This window comes from Barbus barbus, assembly GCF_936440315.1.
Source record: "Barbus barbus genome assembly, chromosome: 39".
Taxonomy (NCBI): Eukaryota; Metazoa; Chordata; class Actinopteri; order Cypriniformes; family Cyprinidae; genus Barbus; species Barbus barbus.
In genome coordinates, this window is record NC_136717.1 from 12716296 (window position 1) to 12737754 (window position 21459).

Below are 21459 nucleotides of genomic sequence, written 5' to 3' on the forward strand. Positions count from 1 at the left end.
GTAGTACTTGTTGTTTGTCGTTTCTCTGATCACAAATGCAGACATGGTAATGTTTACGCGGCGCAATGCAGCGCGACGCGTAAATAGACAGTATAAGTCATTATAATCAGTAATTATGTCCCCACTGGATGCAACAAATGGCTCGTTTATAATGGGTTTGATTGTTTTCGTCTCATTGCGCCAGGAGACAGCATCACAATACGGTAAGGGGCGTAACATTTCCATCTCATGCTTGAGGTATTCGGCCAATCATAATGCACTGGATAGCTGGCCAATCAGGGCACGCCTTACTTCTCAGAATGATGAGCTTTGTAAAAATCGGTGAGTTTCAGAAAGGCAGGGCATAGAGGAGCAACAATAATGTACAGTATATGGAAAATAATGTGTTTTTTATCGTTAAACCGCACAAACACATTGCATTACACCAAATTAGTGTTGTCAAAAGTACCGACCGCGATACCATTCGGTACTGAAATTTTAAAAACGTCCTTTTCCCGCTAAGATTTTAGCACTGTTTAGCAGATTCTTAAACAGCGCTGATTGGTCATTGTGTTCACGCACTCAATAGATACGTCTGTGATTGGCTTCAATGATCATCGCTTCACGCTCTTCACCGAGCGCTTCATTAATCATGAATCATTTTTTACTAACAGAAACTGAAAGTGTTAATACATTAACTTTATTAAACACTATTTATTAAAAACATGCTTCAATAAAATTTTTAGATTTTGATTCTGCAATTTTTTTATTTTTTTTATTTCAATTTTAATTAATAGCGAGCAAAATACAACTGTTCATTGTTCGCTGTTCATGTTAGCTCAAGTCCATTAAATAATATTAACAGATTTGGATTTTAATAATGCATTAGTAAATGTTGAAATGAACATTACATAAGTTATATAAGTTTTATAAAAGTATTTTTCATTTTTAGTTAATGTTAACTAATGTACAGTAGACAATGTTAACAGATTTAAACTTTTTGTAAAGTGGTACATTAAAGTAACAGTTATTTAGGAGGACTATGACTTTTGCCTCAATAAACTCCTAACTTGCTCCTTATTAATAGTTAGTAAGGTAGTTATTAAGTTTAGGTATTGGGTAGGATTAAGGGATCTAAAATATGGTCATGCAGAATATGTGCTTTATAAGCCAATATGGCATTAATATTTATGCTAGCAACTAGCTAATAGTGAGAATTGGTCCCAAAACTAAAAAGTGTTACATATAATTTTTTTATAGTTTAAATCGTTTAAAGCATCCTGTGGCCCCATGGTCTCTTTTTTCTATAATATTCTGGTCCCTAGATATGTCTTAACTCCCTCCTTCTATGCAAATCTATGGGAGTTTTACCATTTTATAATTTGGAATGCAAATTCCGTTCATATAATTGATTAAAAATGTAAACAAACCACACAATTTGATGTAACATTAATGTTCCTAATCCTTCAAGTCTTCAAAAACTGTTCAATGGCCATTCATTTTAATTATAAACAGTAATAATACTGATCTAAACAGCACTAATTATAAGAATAGCAGGCCTATTTGTGTACATGAAAGCATTAAGCAGTTGTTATGAAGTTTTAAGCAGACAGAAGGGTCTTACCTTCAGCAGAGAGCCCTTGAACGCTGACTCCTCTGGCCCCTAAGAAATTCAGACAAGCCTCCACATTCTCAATCTGAAAGACAAAAACAAAGAGATCGGCCATACAGCAAACTCACCAGCGCTTGGTTTTGGCAGTGAGGATGTTGACGGTGAGTGTGAGCGGGCAGTGATGTCAGAGAAGTGGCTATTGAACCTCACACACATTCCTCTCAGCATTCAGAGTTCAACAAAGCCTTTGATGCAGACTGCAATGGTTTCTTCAGAAGGTCGCCTTCAGTAATAGTGCATTTCAGCATGTTTGACAGCTCAACTGGTGGCTGACGTGTGCATGTCGACGTTGTGTGAGGACACGTCCACGGCCTTATGCCCACAAAGGCTCTATTGTCGGGCATCAGACAGTGTCATGACCCCTGGCTAACCTTTGTGGGTCGAACCAGAGTGTGACACTGAGACGGCAGTGTGTCACACCTACACACACGCTGACAGACAGACCAGGCGTGACACTGTGGCCCAATCGAGGGCTGTAATAATACAGCACTTGACTGAAAGTGTGGTAATATGCTGGCGCCTGCACTCATGGGCACACAAAAGGACTTTGGCCGTGTGATACGCATGGCTCACATTTTTTGCATTAGTTTAGGGTAGAATGCTGGAGAAGTCGTACAGTAAGGTCAGGGATGGTCAATGGGCCAGACCGCACTATATTATTATGCGACAAACGCAGTACTATGTGGAATGGATTGTGCTGTGTGACAGAACCGAAGACAGTTGACTCAGCTCATACAGTATGAGACCCTGAAGGATTGCTACTGCGCACAGTTATTAATACTGCCCATAATACACAGTCTCGCAAGTAAAATGTCACACAATTTCCACTGTTTTAATACTGTTTCAGGGTGTTGTAAAGCCCCAGCTATCCTTTTAGATGATTGTGAAATATTAATAGATAATATTCAAGTCATATTTTAGTTTGGGGACCAATTCATACTATTAACTATGACTTTTGCCTCAGTGAACTCCTAATTTGCTACTTAAAAATAGTAGTAAGGTAGTTATTAAGTTTAGGTATGGGGCAGGATTAAGCAATCTAAAATATGGTCACGCAGATCAATGCATTAATATGTGCTTTATCAACAGCCAATATGCTAGTACACACACACACAACGTACAATAATACTGAATTTCATGTTTAATGTATTATTATTAGATAACCATTAGTGTATTTTTTCTGCCCATTAACATTAATTTATGACTCTTGTCACTCTGTAAAATGAATGCTAGCTTGTTGACTCCTAATGTGTGTTTCATTAAGCATATTCATATTACCGTCCAGCATGCAGAGAAAACAGAACCTGAATAAACTTATTCATACAGTGCATTCATTCAAAATAACTGATATTATTACAAGGCTGTGTACTGTATAAAGCATTAGAGAAATAAAAGTACTTGAAGGTGACAGGAATTCTTGATTCTTATTGGTCAGCCACAGCTGTCTATGGTTAAAGACTCGTTAGCTGTATAACTGATTGTCTCAGTCACATAATTAATTTCCTGTGTAGTTTTGTAACCCATATCGCTACACAGTATTTCTTCTGACACAAGAATTTATTTAAACTCAAATCATTATTTATTTTATTTTTATTTAATTTTATTTTTAATTTTATCAGATGGTTATATCAAATTATATCAAAATATGCCCTTTAGATTTATTTTATTTTACCAAACCAAGGCTAAAATTTCTATGAGGACTCAAATAATGAGTGTATATCCACAGTTCATACAGGCACCACTAACTGCCATTATTTACAAAAAAAAAGAAAAAGATTGCTGCAGTGCTGCTGTGAGGGATGACTGGACTCAATTTAAGGTCATTCTCACAGCTGTCCTAGTGCAGCAGCGATTTACAGTCTTCCACACAACTCCATCCATCCAGTATCCTCTGACCTCAGTGCCTCACAGTGTCCAGCATTGAGCCAGAAAGATCCACACAGATCACATACAGTATTAACTCCCACACACCCTCGCAAACACACAGGATGCCGAATGAATGAGCAATTGTTAATGTGATCCATATCGACAGCATCTTGTTTCTTCTAACATCTGTCCCAACGACAAGTAGCTGTTTTTCATATGACACACATCCCACACACAGCCGCACACGCAAAGAGCCTAATGCACTTTAAACGTTTGATTATCTTCTCTCATAAACCTCTTTTAATGGCAACATGGTGCAGAACATGTGTGGTGCACCAGAGATGGGCTGGTTTTCATTGCAGTCTCATTAAGACAACGGCACCCGCCGCACATGGGTACCCGACAGCATGTCCCGACCAAAAACTGATTCAGACATTCTCAACGAAAATCAAACGTACTAATGCGGTTGAACGCTAAACGCTGGCCTGGCATTTCAACCGCATCATTTAACGCTTTTCTGAAGTGTTTACGATATATGATATCTGGTAATGTCTCAGCGAGGGATTGAACATTTGTTGCCGACACTAAAAGTGCGAGTGGACATTCTTGATTGGCAGACGTGTGCGAACAGACGTACGAATGGGGTTTACATTCTAAAAGCGAGGAGATCATCAAGTTTGGTGTCCGTTACGGATATAATCCCCTAAGTAAGGATGGAAATTCCATCCACGTTTTAATAGCGGTCCCATCAGCCCATCGTTCTGTTTATTTTTATTCTGTCTCTCGGTCTACAGTGATGCACACAAACATAAACCGTGATTCTATACGCTAATGGCGAGCAGAACTCTAGGCAGCTTTAGATGCTGAACTGACGCTTGCCGAGCGGTTTTTCAAACCATGTGGGATTTTAACAACTCTCCGGGAAAGTCAGATCATCTGTTTTTCCGACATAAACTGACATTTTCCAGCACCAGATATGTCATTAAACGAAATTAGGGAGGAGAATGTTTTGATGAGGTATATTTTCACAAAATAATATTGAGAAATTTATAAGCGAGCAGTTTTCAGGGCTGACATGAATGCAAAAAGGATGGAAAATTACTATGAGTCGGCTTACGTCCCTTACTTGAAATGACAACGACGAGCCGTTTAAGTTTACTGTCGCTGCGAGCGGCAAACATCATAAATCTGGTCATGTTTAATCTACATACTTATCAGAGCAAGGCTTTAATGCAGAGTAAATGTTTGTACTCGGGTCCGGCTGTGCGGATCCAGATGCTGAGGGGCCCAGCTAGTTGCGCAGGGACCGGCTCCAAGCGTATCGGATAACCGTAGGGTGAGCGCTGGCTTTGGAAAGTGTTGCTGCTCCAACACTACCATGAAATACAAATGGTCTCAAGCCTAAATTATATGGCTTTCACTTAAAAACCACTCAGAGCCAAGAGAACAGATAAACGCTGTGTTTTCTCCAGCACTTTTGGTTTTACAGAGAAACAGCTGCAGTCGTTTTGCTCATTTCATTCCCTCTGATCGTAGTGACCACATGCACATGAATTTGATGAGCTGTCCATAAGAACATAGCATAAAACAAAGTATGTGCAATAGGGAAGTTTTACAAGGGTTATATCTAAATACTATAACTTTCCAATTTTGAGTCAATTGGAAAAACATTCTTCTCTATAACATTTTTTTAATAGTTCAAAACTGTCTTCAAAACGGTCTTCTATTGAAGCCTGTTTCAATCACTGAATAACATTTTATAAAAAGATCATTGCCACTTTTTATCTAACAATTTTGACTTGCAATTGCAAGTTCACATCTCACAATTCTGACTTTTTTCTCAGAATTGAGACATAAACTGATAATTGGGAGTTACAAAGTTAGAATTGCGACATATAAACTCACAATTGACCAGCGATTGACAGGCGATCTGACCAATCAGAACGCGGAAATTTATGAGCCGCCGCTGCTATCCACTATCTTGCCCGACAAGCTATAAATGAAATACATGTTAAAACGGGGTAAAAAAAATATAGACTGAATTGAAACTTTTTTGAATATATCTAAATTAAAAAAATGTGCGGAGGTTTAAGCTGTGCTGTTGTTGGCTGCCACGGTAATGACAATGAGCTAAGGTATTCCTTTAAAGTACTTGTTTTGCATACCAAAAAATCTATCATGTCTGGCTCTGTATGCATTGCTTGCAGCTCTTAACTGTCACGACACACTGAAGAGCCACAAAACGGTATTTATTGTTTGAATTTCTTTAAAAATGTCTTCTCTGTTGGTGTGTTGTCAGTTTCCTCTTTGGTCTGCAATGTGTTTTTTCACTGCGTGAGAACATGATGTGTAGTGAGATTGGCATTGTTTGTCGGTCATGGCAACAGTAACTAAGGGTGGGTGGGATTGCGAACGGTCAATTCTGAGAAAAAATTCATAATTGCAAGCTTTTGTGAGAACTGCAAAGCAATTGCGAGTTAAATATTAATATTAAGTAAAATATCAGTATTTTTCCCCTCAGAACTCTGGACTCAGAACTGGACTTTATATCTCGCATTTGTGGGTCTATATCTCACAATTTTGACTTTTATTTATTTTCTTTTTTTTATATAAAGTGTGCTACTGAATTGCCATAAGACATTATTATAATTAAAAGTACAATCCAAGTCAAAATAAAAAAATAGCACTTTCTCTTCTGGACTTCTGTGCTAAATTAATAATAATGGTTTTAATTCACAGATGCAACAAATAAGACCACAGAAAATTATTTCTGCACTAATAGTGTTATAGTAATGCTTGGCAGGTCTCTTTGTTAGAGCCACCTCAGTGCCAACTTTAGCATGCCATTCTATGTGCCCAGTGGGCACTGAGACAAACAACCGTAGCTGAGCCATTATGCTGCCAGCCAATGACGACAGCCATTAAATTCCTGTGGCCTCCTCTGTCTAATTAGCAACTAAATGGATCAGGCTGCAGCCGCTGCCCTGCACAAGACTGGTGGAGGTACAGCACCAGCGGACGGCCTGCCTGCAACATGTGCTTTCAAGTGTCTGCTTTCTCAAAACATCTGAGAATGCCAAGATTCCATATTGTAGATCCACCATTTGAGACAAGGTAAAATGCCTGCAATTTTTAAGAAAGCACTTAAGTTGTTCCAAATCGGCATTATTTTATTTCTTGAAACTTCAAAAATGACCCAAAAGCACCACAAAATATCATAAAAGTGGTCCATGTGCACTATATTCCAAGTCCACAATGTTGCTTTGTGTGAGTTGGTGGCTTAAACTCGAGAACTGGATCAGTCTGATTCGTAACAAGAGTCTTTTGTGAACTAAATCATTAAAAAGATTTGACTCAAATCTTTTTTCTCCTTTTTGTGTCCCATGTAAGAAAGATGGTCATACAGGTTTGGAATTGAGTAAATGTTGACAATTTTCATTTTTGGGTATACTTTCCTTTTAAGGCCATCATCTCATAAACGAGGCTTGTGGATCTTTGAGTAATGTTTTGGGTGACAGATTTGCTCTCTTAGTCACATCACACATCAAGCTCTTCCATATTACCATCTGAAACCAAGAGCCTTTGCTGTGGTTATCCTCATCACTGTCAGTTTTACAGTTTGATCTTTGTAGATTTCTTAAAAGAATGAGAGTTGCTCTGGGATTTCACAGGCTCACTTCTATAGTTTTCTCTGTGTGGTATTATTAAGCTTCATATTGTTGCAGAGCAGAATTTGAATGAAACCGCAGAAAAGTATTCAAGTGAGATGTAATCAGAGGCTTAGACGTTCTGATTTTCACTCTGGGAGATTGGATATTTGGAGCTCTATTAAAATGTCTGTCAAATATGTTTGTCGACGATATAATAAAGGAGCATTTCCTTCATTCGTCTGACTGTAAAAAAGTCTTCAAAGACATTATTACAACAGGACACGGAAATTAGATTTTGAAAGCGTGTCAAACATGTCTGAGGAAGGAAAAAGACATCAGAATCCGCCAACCTCAAGGTAATTTCTAAGAGGATTGAAATCCACACAATTACCAGAATGATTCCCTGTCAAAAGTAAAGAGGTGGAAGACCCATCAATCCAAAAACAGATCCTCCCACAGCAGAGGTCAAAGCACAATCATCACAGTCCGGTGAGAGTAAATATATCTGACAGGAAACAATCAGAACCATTTCTCTTATGTCTACAAGCCCAGGTGGAAAGGTCACTGTTAATGTCAAACGCTACACGTCACAAATCAAATGTGAACGTCAAATGTCACTACGTAGCGTTAAACATACGAAATCACAAAGTGAGAAATATCCCATAATTCTGGACAAGATACACTTGGTCAATATCAAACTGCTCAACCCCTCTGAGAGAGCCGCACAGAGAAAGAAAGAAAGTGAGAGTTGAACTGAATGAATAAGCATATGGCACAGCAGAAGAGGGAAAAATCTGCTAAAAGTCCATCTCAAAACAACCTAAGCTATTTTTTTGGTCTTATAGGGCCCCCAAAAAACCCTATAATACACTATGCTATTAAACAAGCAAAACAAAAACAAGGAAATAAAACATTTGTAAGATACTTCATAAAAAAAGTGTATGCTTAAAGATTAATGTAAATGTGTTCTATTTAGAGAACACTTGTTAGTTATTTACTACAAATCTAACTCAAGTCCAAAAATCCATCTTTTCAATGATCTAACTCACTAAATAACCAAACCAAGTCGGTCATGTTTCTCAAAGAACTAACTCATTAACCAAAAAACACTTATTTTGATGAACTAACTCATTAACTAACTAAACTAATTCAATAAAGTTCCAAAGTTCAGGAACTAACACGCTAAATAACCAGACCAACTCAATTGTGACCCATCGTCATGCTTCTTCGTGAACTAACTCATTATGCAAACTAACTAAATCAACACCAAAAGCCAATCCTTTTCAAGAACTAACTTAACAACGAACCAAACTAACTCGATAAAGTTCCAAAGCTTATTCTCGAGAAACTAATTTACTAACTCCCTAATTCATTCTCAATCTAATAATTCAATCAAATCCACACAGTCCATCATTTTGATGAACCATCGAGTTAACTAACTAAACAAACTCAATAAAGACCACCAGTTAAGTGCTTCATTGATCCTGACATCATGTGGACCAGCTGATATCTAGGAGAGTAAACCAGCTGAGCATCCTGTGCTCTCTAGCCAACAGTTGGGTGGAATGCTGTATTAATCACATGAAGGTGAACGCGGTATGCAGAGGGATAGACGGAGCAAGGAGTGTATCTCTCAGCTGTCAGGCTGTACGCTGCTAACAGATGGAGACCAGATGATGAAACCACTTTACAAGCTCTAACACACTTAACTGCACCAGTCCTCCCACACGACCTGGAGAGGTAGCGAATCAGTCAGCCTCTCCTGATGGCCACAAACTCAAACCTCCAGAAGACACTGGCAGCAACTCATATGCACTGTATATAGAAAGACTTGCGGTTACAACCTGTAGAGTTTACAATACTAAGGTTTATGTGGTGCATTCTGGGAAGTGCAGTCTAATTATGTGCCTACACATCTGTAGACTTTTGAAGTGCAATGTGGTTTATTAATGAAGGTTTTAATTAAATAGATTAGTTTTCCCAACGTTTGTTTCAGTCTAATGAATTTTTACGGCCCTGTTTGGATTTCATTCTGTCTTTTTCTGAGCTGGAGGGTGTCTGGTTGTGTTCAAAGGCACTCTCTGCATGCTCAGTTCCTGCAGTTTCCAGTTTTAGGGACGAGACAACACTGTCAGACCGAATTTGTCCTAACAATGCCTGATGAGAGAGGAGAGAGGTGCAAACAGGGATTTGATGAAGTTGCCGTCAGCCACAAAACAACCACTAAGAAACCAAGAGACTCTTCAGTGACATCTTACTGTTAATACTAAATGAAACTACAAACTGCATATTAAATCAGCCAATTTTCCAATATGTCGCCTCTGATGATCTCTGAGAGGTCTATGTACAAAGAAATCTGTGTACATGCATCGGGGACATCTCCACGTTGCAATCCCTGGATCTGCTAATCAAGGCAGGCTTATGGGATATGCCAGGGGAACTCCCATTCTGATGCATAACCTCCAGAAATAGCATCTCTCACTGACTAGGCCACAAATGGCAGCAAGGGCTCATTTGGTGGACCAACATGTTCAGAATTCCAGACTACTCAGAATACCAGCCTTGGGATCGTAGCCATTCTTTTTGGGAAAAGTGGGTCTTACCTTTTTAGCTTCTGGTGCAGTTGCAGTTCAAAAGACAAACGTTTCCATAAGGGTCAGTGAATGAACAGACAGCCTGTAGGCGGCGATTTATCTGCCTCTCTTCATGCCAGTTTAATTAAGCCCCGAGAGACCGATCAGATCAATGAGAGAGAGTTTATTACGCATGTAATTTAGTAACCATCTTCATTGGCTGGGAAAGCACCCAACATTGCACTCATTTAACTAAAGCTGAGTCATTTTTAACAGGTGCTTTTAATGGACGTGAGCAAGAATTTTTTACTAATGCCAAAGTTGTAAATCTTTATTGGTTTATAGCAGAAAATGCATGGAGGACTATCTAATCCTAATCGATAAAGAATTTCCCTTTTGAAGTTATAATTGATTATTCCTCAATGGCAGATTGCCGACTCCCTGAGCAAAGAGGCTTGACATGATTGACTGTTTAATATTAACTGCCACACAGTAACAAATACAGGAAAATGGGCACAATAGATTAGCTTCCTGACTTATTCCTGAAAACGTTAACCAGGCTGTGGCCAGGGTATTTCTTATCCTCTCATTTAACACACATAAATGACCCCATCCTACACAGCACCCTCCAGAATAGACCAGCTTAAACAAGCATGAATTTTGATGGTGAACCAGCAAAAAATGCTGGTTAACCTGGCCAATTTTTCTGATTAAGCTTGTTTGTGGGAGGTGGAGCTGGTTAAAGGACTAGTTCCAAACCACTATGATTTTTTATTCTGTGGAAAACACAAAAAGATATTTTAGAAAAGTTTCAACTGTTTTTGTCCATTCGGATCAATTCAATTGGGTCAATCAGATCACTTTATATACTTGCGTCCCACCAACTTTGTATATAATGTCCCACCAACAATGTTACTAATATGTCGGCATATTGACTTTCACTGCATGGACCAAGACCTATAAATATAATGGCTGAACCATTCCTATAATCTGTTTAAGAACCCAGTATACTAGCATCTCATCTATCAACAAAACTTGCTGTTTTTGCACAATAACCTGTTCCTATTCATCAAATACTGGCAAATACCTCAGCAATCACAGAGAAGTCTCCCACCAATCTGCAACGATGTGCTGATGTTTTGGTTGTGAAGCTTGGCTGCGATACAGTGTATGTCAAATTCCTCCATAAACTCAACTTCCCGTAAACAGTTTCTCATAAACAGACACACTTCCTCAGTGTAAAACCTCTACATACGTGTGCACACTCATGCTGGCAGCAGGTGCAAGATCAATGGGCACTGAATGAAACAATGAAATCTCCTAAGCCTCCCCCAAAACACACACACACGCACGCACGCACACACACACACACACCACAGTTAGCCTTGAACGTAAGCTTTTACTGGGGTCTTTGAGCTCTTCCAATCTGACAAGCATACCTACATGGGAGTTGTTAGGAGAAGCCCACAGCAACTATCCCAGGTTTCTCTGCTGTACTCATTGACATGCAGAGAGTTATAGCCCAGGACTCGGCCGGGCCATTCTATTGCAGAAAAGACCTGTGGGGCCACTAAAGCCTTTACTCTAGTACAGCTTAGCAAGAGTTTAATCACTGCAATGTGCTATAGTAGAAACACAACATACGCATATAAGATCTTACCTACACAGATAACAGCAAAGAATCTTTATTTTGCAGAATCATCAGCAAAAACATCATGATTTGGCAGACCAAAAGGAACAAAATTATTTGTTTTCTTGATTTTCTGACAGGTGCAAATTTATGAGACTGTTTTTTTCTAAATTACACAATGACATGTGCTGTTTATAGTAAATATGCTATAAAAATAACTATATAATACTTTTGTGACATAAATAAACAAATACATTTAATAAAATAAAATTTTATTTGCATGAAAACTGGACAATTGTTTCCTTCACTATCAGTTTCAGTTAATTTAATTATTTTAATTTATACATAAACACAATTTTGTTTACAGCATTTCACTTTTTGATCAAAATATTTATATCTGTAAGAATGATTTATAGCTGGTAAATGTTTACAAAAAAACAGGACTGATAGATGTGGTATAAAGTTAATATGTCAGGGAAAAAATTAAAATATAGAAAAGAAACAATAATGGAGAGAACAGGCATCATGCTGTTAATATATTACATTATAACTAAAGGAAAAAAAGGACACTTACCATTTGAGAGTGACTCTTGGGGCAGCTGTTGATATCTTCTACCTTCTCATTAGCTGCAACAGAGATATTGCTGGGTTAAACCTCTGCAGTACCACAACCTCTGTTTTCCATCCACAGGTTACCATGAGGCAAGAAAGTTTGCTTTTGCTGTTTGTGAGAGCTTGTGATTGAATGAGCATGTGTATGTTTGCAGTGTGGGAGAAAATGCTGAAAAAATGAACGGCTGTTAATTCATCAGCTGTTGGTTGCGGGTTTGTGACATAAGATCTGCCATTGTATGCTAGAGGTTCATAATAAAGTTTCAGGACAGCCCAGAGGAGGGGAAAATGGAATGGGGGAAAGAAAGAAGGAAAAATAAAAAAGACAGACTGACACACATGCACACAACGCACACCACTCTGGGCTCACTAAAGTGAACACATGGGAGACACATGCTTTAATAGTGCTGAAATAGCATTCAATTCTCATGTTGCTGATTTTCTATGGATTCTAATCCAGTTTAACATGAGCAGAATAACTTAAAGCTGAATCGCAGTTAAGTAGTTATGTTTTAAGATTTATTAGCCTGCACTGTGTATGTGTGTGTGCTTGTACCCTTACCTATTATCTGGATGATTTCTGCCAGCAGAACTCCATCAGGTATGTCCTGAGTCAGGTCCTTAATAAGCCTCGGACAGCCGGACTTGGCCAAATAATGGTTTGCCCAATCAGTGTAGATCTATAGGGAATATAAGGAAAATATTCTGATGAGGAACAGAAGATGGATGAACACCAACGGGATAAAAGCCTCTAAACAGATAATACAGATTAATGAAAACTTGTCAAAGAGGACCTGAGCAGATAAAATGTGTCTGTGGTTTGATTGACAAAAGATTGAGTCATGTTGACCAGAGCCACTTAGGAAAACAAAAACTATTAGAGTAAGAGAAACAGAAAAACATAGCAGCCGGCTTGAGTATAAGGGCAATTTAATCAAAACCATCAATGAGGTCTCAGCGTTTATAATGGATTACCTGGATTTTCTACAGATTTTCTTACATGACATTGTCACACCGCTGATCCATTTAATCAGATGTGGATTACAAGGATAGCACCTACTTACAACAAATTAACTTTTCCAAAGGCTAATTCCTCTCTAAAAGATGTTGTCATTGCACATTGAGCTTTTAAACCATTGTTAAAGTCTTTTAAATTAAGTCCTTGTGCAGCAAGTTTTTATAAAACTGTTTCAGAGCAGTACCAGAAGTGCAACAGCAAAAATGTTGAAACAGCATGCAGGGAACACTAAATTAAGAAAGTCCTTATTTATTGCTTAATATACCGGGTCTGTACGAACAAATGCAACCCCCTAGTGTCTCAGTAATAAGTCTAAAAGATTCCTTGGATAGGTGTTCCTCAGGGGTCTGTTCTAGGGCCCCTTAAAAACACATGTCACAAATCTTAGAGCTCTTGTTGTGATTTTAGGATTAGATCTCATTGCACACTAGGCAAACGGTTTTCCATTTCCCACTTAAGCGAGAGCACCCCAGTGGTAAGGGACACTCTCTGAGCTCACATCCTCTCACTAATAGAATTGCCTGTATGAGGCTTTTGTTTGTAACTTTTCAAATCATTGTGTGAATTATACAAAAGACTATTGGGGGCTCAACTTTTTCAGCTCATCCAGACAGCAAGTATTTTACTTTTTATGTTTTGTCAAAGTACCAGCCAATTTTGATCCTAACAGAAAATGGTCAACCATCCTACTGTTGCAATAGCCTTCAAAACGTTTGTTCTGGCTTCCTTTAAACAGTTTCAGCCCTAATTAGGGTGAAGAGACCTCCCCAAACCCCCATAATCTGCACCCTGCATAATGCTAAAGTTACGAATGACATACTAAAATGTATTTAAAGTGGTAAATTTCATTTACACCCACAAACCCAGTAAAATTTCTAAAAAAAATTATTTTACATAGCTAGTTTAATTTTAGACCATATTATAATGCCTCATAAAATTTAAAAAATATCAGCCATACTCTCTCACCATCTCAAACACAGTGACCAATTAAACACATTTATGCCTTCGCCACGCAAAAGGAAGCATTCAGCTCGAAGATGCCACAGTCCAAAGGTTTCATCTGTTGTGGTTTCAGCATATGATGAGGAGTCATTTACAAGAACAGGGTGATGAAGAGCTATTTAGTCATCCTCCCACTTAAACTCAACACAATACAAAAGAGAGCCAATAAACTCCAAACCACAGTCACCTCCAAGAGTTGAGTAAACAAACAGATACACTACCAGTCACGGCAGAGAAAACAGCAAAACAATTATACATTTTCACAGCATCCAAAAAAACAGGTGAATTCAGATCTGGTTTGGCTATGGTATTGATGTTTTGGTTCATCCCTCGGCCCAGGATATAGAAGGAATTTGTATTTCTGTGGCTGAGCAAGTTGGTGAGGTATGCTGATGCAGTGGTTGAAAGGTCAGAAAAGGAAGTGGAGTATAAGACAGCGATTCTCTGCAGCACAACCCAGTTCCCCTTTTCCCTGCCTGCTGTGAGAATTAGGGGTGCCGCAGTGCCACAGTTGTTCACGCGCTCGACGGGCAGAAAATGTCCATCTGGACCTTTGAAAGGAAGGGAAGAGAAATCACCCTGTCTTCCTCTTATTGCCTCCAGCACCCAGAGATCAACAAAGAAAGAAAGTGAGTCATGGGAAGAGAAAGCAAAACGAAAGAATGAAATGACAGAGAGAGAGGGATGGAGAGAGAGAGAGAGAGAGAGAGAGAGAGAGTGAAGAAGAACAACAGGAAAAGCATGAGACTAGTGCACACATTTAAAATTGTTAACCCAGTAGCAGCTATCTTGTTCATGCTTTACTGTTGTCAGGTTTTTCACACAGTAGGCTATATTTTTAACCCTGGGTTATAGTTCCTATTTGCATATTAATGGTTAATAACATCAACTTCACAAATAAAGCACACAGTGTACAAATAACTGGAGAAAGCTACATTTTAGCCAATCACCTGGGCCATACATGCTGTGTGACTAATGATTACTCTAGAGCTGTAGCAAAATGACAGTGCTGATGGCACCAGAAGAAATAAAGGAAAAATGTATATTTCATGCTATGTCAGGTCAGCCTAAACAGCAACTTTTGAGTGATTGTCAATGGAAATATTTTTTGGCGTAGTTAGGGTAGGCTATCTACCAACATGGGTCAATTGGACCATGATAACCACCAGAAACTTTGACCCTTTTTTGGCTGTTCACTGTTCAATAGTGTCAATCCCTTCAGACAGTGAAACAAAAAAAGTTTCTGTTAACATAAAAAGTTCATTAATAATTAATGATTGCAAAACTTTTTGATTAGTAACGTCCTACAATTCTGTTTCACGTGGTAGCACTTTAGTATAGGGACCAATTCTCACTATTAACTAGCTGCTTATTAGCATGCCTATTATTAACATATTGGCTGTTTGTTAGTACTTATAAAGCACATATTCTGTATGACCATATTCTACATCCCTAATCCTACCCAGAACCTAAACTTGACAAATAACTTACTATTAATAAACAGCAAATTAGGAGTTTATTGAGGCAAATGTCGTAGTTAATGATTTGTTAATAGCGAGAATTGGATTTAAAAATAAAGTGTGACCTTTCCCACTATATACCATATTGACCCGAATATAAGACAATGTGTTTTTTTCTTGGAAATACATCTGAAAAACGTAGTCGTCTTATATTCAGGGTCTAGATTTTGACATGTCAATAATACACCCACAACAATAGTTGGCGCCAAACACGCATAAAACGGGTGTACATCACAAATATGTAATGTATGTGTGTTGTAAAGATCGCGAGTAAAAACAAAAGTAAAAGAAAAGCTTACAGCGGCTGTCATGTTAGCCTGATGGGACCAAACTTCCTCTTTAAGTGATTTTAAATCATAAAACAGTACCCAGATTTGAAGACTACAATAAGATTTCACTTCTATTGTTAATAAAATTTTGGTAGGCTACTATGAGAAGGATAGCCTAAATGTTATATAATTCAGATGGGATTCAAATTAAAATAGGAAAAATATGCAATATGAAAATAATTTAAGAAAATGATTTCTTAAAAAAAAAAGAAAAAAAAAAAGGTACTCCTGAAACAGGTACATCTGGAAAAAAAGGGGGGGGGGGGGGGTCGTCGTCTTATAATCAGGGTCATCTTATATTCGGGTCAATATGGTACTCTACCTTTGGGACTGTGCAGCCTGTTTTCAAACACGTTTCCCAATCACTCTCACCATTGGCCAGATAAACAACCACTCACCAAAAGCTATTGGTTTAGCTAATGTTGCTGTACAGGGCCGGTTGGGATGCTAAACAAAGCAATGTTTTGAAAACACCACAGAGCCAAAACACTTCACTTTTCAAGGAAAATTGGTTTACTAAAAGTTGTCTATGCATATTAAGCTAGTATAAGAGAAGTTATTTAATGTCAGAAAAATTACATGCTTCAGGTTTTACTTGGGGTTTAAAAGATAAGCAAACAAATGAAAATTAAAAATAAAAAGCTGACAGGTGGAGGAAGAGGATATTCTCATTAAAATAAGGCTAAAGGAGTATCTCCGCAGTGGATATAGGCAAAACCTCCCTCATAGAACCATTACCACAATCATTCACTTTCTAAGAAACAGATTGGTTTATCTGAAAACCACTATTAACATTTTATCAGCCTAGGCAGCCAACAGTATACCAAAGAGAAGCTCTGTTGTAAGCAAGCTGGCATCTCGAATGCACATGATAACCAGCAGCTCACTGTAAATGCTTTAATCAATGCTGCCATTAACACTCAGGCACGAGGGAGGGTGAAACGGGCCGGTCTGCAGCTGTAAATAAGCGACTGTTATGGCAGAAGGAAACTGGTTGTAAAGCAGTCTTTCAATCCGATAGTTTCACGGAGGGAAGTACGCTGAGCCAAGGTTAAACAGTTTCCCGTCCCGTTATTTTAGGGGATGAACTTGCTGGTGTTTCCCACTGTGAGACCGGCAGAAGCTCACATGAACACAAACAAGTCACTGACATATGGCACATCCCAAAGTCAGCCCCAATGCTCCTTAGTCCCCAGATGTGTGCTGAATCCCATCTAAACAGCATTAATCTAATGTCCTAGCGCCCCGTGACTTCACTCACAGCTATTTATCATGCGTCACTGTTTCTTTTACTGCGACCCATTATTTTCGATTCATCCCAACAGCTCTGACACTGTGGTTTTGTCTCTATTAATGAGTAAGCGCTTGTTTGGCTGATGCATCAGTTCACTGTAAAACCCAACTATGCCACCCTCAGCGTTCACACAGCATTAAACGGACACACACACACACACACACACACACACACACACACACTCATACAGCCGTCATTCATGAGCGCTGCCTCCTCCCCTCACGAGCAGGTTGTCAACGCACACATACATGCGTCCAGACACACACATTCATCAAACAAAAACACAAATCCCCTGGCTTTGTCCCTGACTCCAAGAAGCAGTTAACAGTCCCTGCTGTTTCAGCCTGCTAGAGTTAAGCTCAAGTGAAGTGTGTGTACCTCTTAAGAGTATCTGAGCCCAGGTTGTCCCCGTCCTCAGCGTCCCGCTGATAAACGGCAGCGTTCGGCTCTCTCTACAGTCTGCTCTCTATGCAGTGCCTATAACTGCGCAGGTACTGGAAGCCTGCATTTACAATAGTCAGGCAATAGGGGGAGTCAGCTGCTGAGAAAATCTGTCATGCATCAGCCAGAAGGGTCTGAGAGTTCATCGCCTTGCGGACTGATCCAGCGACTGTATTTGGGGTTTATTTTAATGCTTTTAGATGAAATTTAGATTACAAATCACAGGACTGAGCGGAAAAGGGATGGAATTGTGTTGTTAATAAAAAACGAGGCACTTCATAAGCATATGGAATATTTACCAGCCCTGAAACACTTGCTGTTATGTAATGCTGTAAATTGAGTTATATAGCACTGCACGGGACTGTAAACCCTTCTATATCTTACTATAGGAATTTATGATAATTGAAAACAATATCGAGGCAAAAGGAAAGAGGTAAATAAAGCAGGAAGTAAAAGCTGCTTTGCTCTAAATTTACTTCACAAATTTCCTTCAGAACTCATTCTAAAACATTTTGTAACTTTAAAAACGTCACTTCTGATCAATTTATTGCATTCTTAATAAAAGTATTAATTTACTTTTAGTACTAATTTACTTTTATTAATTGAACAGTGGTGCACATGTCAAAGTTTATCAAAAGACCTAACCTGTATGACTTGTGTTTTCCTCCTGAAGATATTCTGAAGAGTGTTTGGAATGACATGAGGAGGGAAGATGAAACATTTTAACCACCTGTACAAATAATCAAATAAAGGTAGGGTGTGCTGCGGAGCGAGAGCATATAGAATGTGTTTGCAGCATTCAGGGATAGAGAGACACCTCAAGGAAAAGGAATCATCTTGTGACACTGTAACTGAGAAACGAACAAGACTTTGCTGAATCAGGGCTGAGGCGGCAGCAAACGCAGCTCACCGATGTTTACCCATAACGCACCAGCCGTCAGTCAAGTTTAATGCAGTTTCTCTATTGATTTCATGGTAGTTTTCCATTTATACCGAGGCACAGCGTTCCGCCATATGAGTGGGAGCGCAGACGGCTGACATATGGCTGTGATTCTCTCATTTGGCTCAGGGGGAGAGTGGAAGAGGATGGGGTCTAGGGTTTTATTGCGTGTGTACGGTTGTGTATGTGTTTTTCAAATATCGCTCCCAGACGAGACCCTCAGCGGAGAAGGGCGAGAGTGTTTGTCGTTTCTGCAAGGACGAGACGCCACTGTGCGCTTTGACAGGAAGTGCAGGCGGTTGGGCTGTCAGTAGTAGTTTCCTGTGTGCGCGCTGGCCCTTGGCTGCCCCTCATCCCATTGAAAGATGTGCCTCCTAAATGCTCTCAGACAGGACACCCACACAAACTCGAATCCAGTGAGACCATGACAACTGTCCCTTCTTCTCACCTGGGCATAAAGTTGACATTTGAAAATGCACTTCATGTTGAGACTTCATACTTCAGGTGAAGGTGAAATTAATAGGGTGCCAAACCCTGCCCACTGTGTTAGACCATATTCTCACTGGCCCATTGATGAAATTTCAAAATAAACTGGCAAAATGTCCTTCCTAATTGTATACTGGATAAATACCAGCATGTAGGAAGATAACAGGTTTACCATTTGCGTGCTCTTGACAGAAGACCCACACAACCGACAGCTAGATTCATTAAGTGACCTGAATTAATCCGTGTCAGTAGCTGCCAATGGAGTTAATTGTGTTTGTTTGATGGTTGATCGTACATCAGAATCTTCATGAGTGTTGCAAACAGAGACTCATTTAGTCTAGTTTCCCTCGAGAATCCCCACGGAGCAGCTAACATTCATACTAAAGCACACGGTGACACAGAGAATTCCCAGCTCCGCCGTTCAGTAATTAAAGTATCTTCACAGAATATTCTCGAGAGTGATGAAGACCATAAAAATCAATGGACGATGATTGTGCGTGCGAAACAAAGTTATATAATGGTAAAACGACCCTTTGTCTTTCCCACAGTATTATAAGTTTGGATATGATACTTGTTGGTGATCTGTTCTCCGTTTGAACTGTGGCTTAGCAGGAACAGTAAAGTTGCAAGTCCATGTTGAAATAGATTATTAGCATACTGCCTACTTAGTAAAGATAAATATTTCAAATAGTATTATGCAACATTGATGTCTGCGTTGACACCTTGAGAGATCTACTGCATGAACCAACCTGGACACATCTGGAATATATCACAATGTCAAACCTTTTTTCTCAAAGCATCTTTAAACAGTTCCTGGTTTTCCTTTTTCCAGTAAAAACATCATTATCTTGTCCAAGGGAGTCAGTAGCCCTTCATCTCACTTAATGTTCCCAATAATAGCACCTGTCAGCCCCATGGTCACAAACACTCAAAGCAACAGCCAAACTCTTCTCCTTTGAGCACTGTACAGAAAAAAAATCCTTCTTTAAGTGGAAAATAATGCAACACATTGTAAAAGCAAACACATTTGAAACCTTTCCACTTGTTAATGGCTGGAACTTCTGCCAAGCAACAAATAAAATACCTTTCCTTATATGCAAATGGGTTTAGTTTGTCTATAAAACCCAAGGTGCGTCTGTTTCCCACACAAAACGTCTCAAGAACATAGTTCACCAAAAAAAATGTGCATGCATAAAATGTTTATAATTTATATGATTGTGTTATTTTGATTGTATTAATAAATTATGTAAATTAATACAGTAATTTAAAAAAAAATAATGCATTACAGTAAGGAAAATCCAATCAGACTCAACTTTAAGAATAACATGAATAAAAAAAGACTAACTTTGACAACTTTTCAAATACTTTTCTGAGGCCCAGAAAAGTGAGAAAGTTTTTCAATCTGTTACACAGACACATGCCAACAAAGCACTCTCGTTTGATGAGAGCTGAAACAGAGATATGAAGGACCTCACGGCAGGGGAGCCAGTGTCTTAAATTCTCTTCCAGTTGTCATTCAACAGAAGTGGAGAGAGTGAAAGCAAGAAGCAGGGACAGAAAGACACAGAGATTAAGAAAGCTAGAGACAGAACTGTGAAGGAAGAAAGTACATAAGCCGTTTTCTTGAAGTGACATTCAGGAGTTACAGGAAGCTTAAGGCATTTTACACCCTCCCTGCATTTCTTGAGTACAAACGGCGAAGGACACACTGTTCCTAGCCTCAGATGGAAAACTTTGGCAAAAATGACAAGATTTAATTGTATCAAATCTGACTGGTTGGTTTTAACACAACCTCAAAAGTGACAAAACTGTGGTAAACAAAAAGTTGGTTGCTTTATATGTTCATCAAATAGTCTTCTTGTCCAAGTGGGTGGATCTTGATTGAAATAAACTTCAATGAGGACCAGATTTACGTCACAAGTCAAAATTCTTCATGACAACACTGACCTTAACCTCGCTGGAGTTTGAGTGACAGCACTCCGTCATCCAACCAATTACCTCAGAAATCATAATAAACATAGCGAGATGTTGTTTACTTTGACCTACGATGTGGTCACCGTATTGCAGAAAAGAGGAATCTCCCTCGGCCTGCTCCATTTCAAAACATGTCATTACTAAACCAGGCAGTGCTTCCAGAGAAATATTTGTCATCTGATTAGTAAGCACATTTCATTCAGCAGAAAGGAATAATGAGCGCAACGCTAGAAAATGAAAGTATATGCAGTGGGATCTTGGGAGAAATAGAGCTTAACCATCTAAATCTTTAAATAATTCTGTTGTCTCAAGGTAAACTGTAGCACTGGGACGCGCCAACACTCAGTAATACTTTCTATGAAGCCTGAAGCCTATATATAATGCATTAAAGGTATTCATAATGCATTACAGTACATATTGTAATCGAGTTTATGTTGTCATGAATAATTGTAGCTGCAGTTAATACATTATAA

The 21459-nt window shown here is 38.8% G+C and overlaps 1 protein-coding gene across 1 annotated transcript in view; it reads right to left on the reverse strand.

Annotated features, from left to right (window-relative positions):
• The window catches only part of LOC306858825 (neuron navigator 3-like), a 147701-nt gene that overhangs the window by 90366 nt on the left and 35876 nt on the right, over positions 1-21459 (reverse strand). Inside the window, exons 2-4 of the mRNA XM_079399580.1 lie at positions 12545-12662; positions 11945-11997; positions 1604-1676 (exon numbers count right to left, since the gene is read on the reverse strand). Of these exons, the coding sequence (XP_079255706.1) occupies positions 1604-1676; positions 11945-11997; positions 12545-12662 (244 nt within the window). The remainder of the gene's footprint in view (positions 1-1603; positions 1677-11944; positions 11998-12544; positions 12663-21459) is intronic.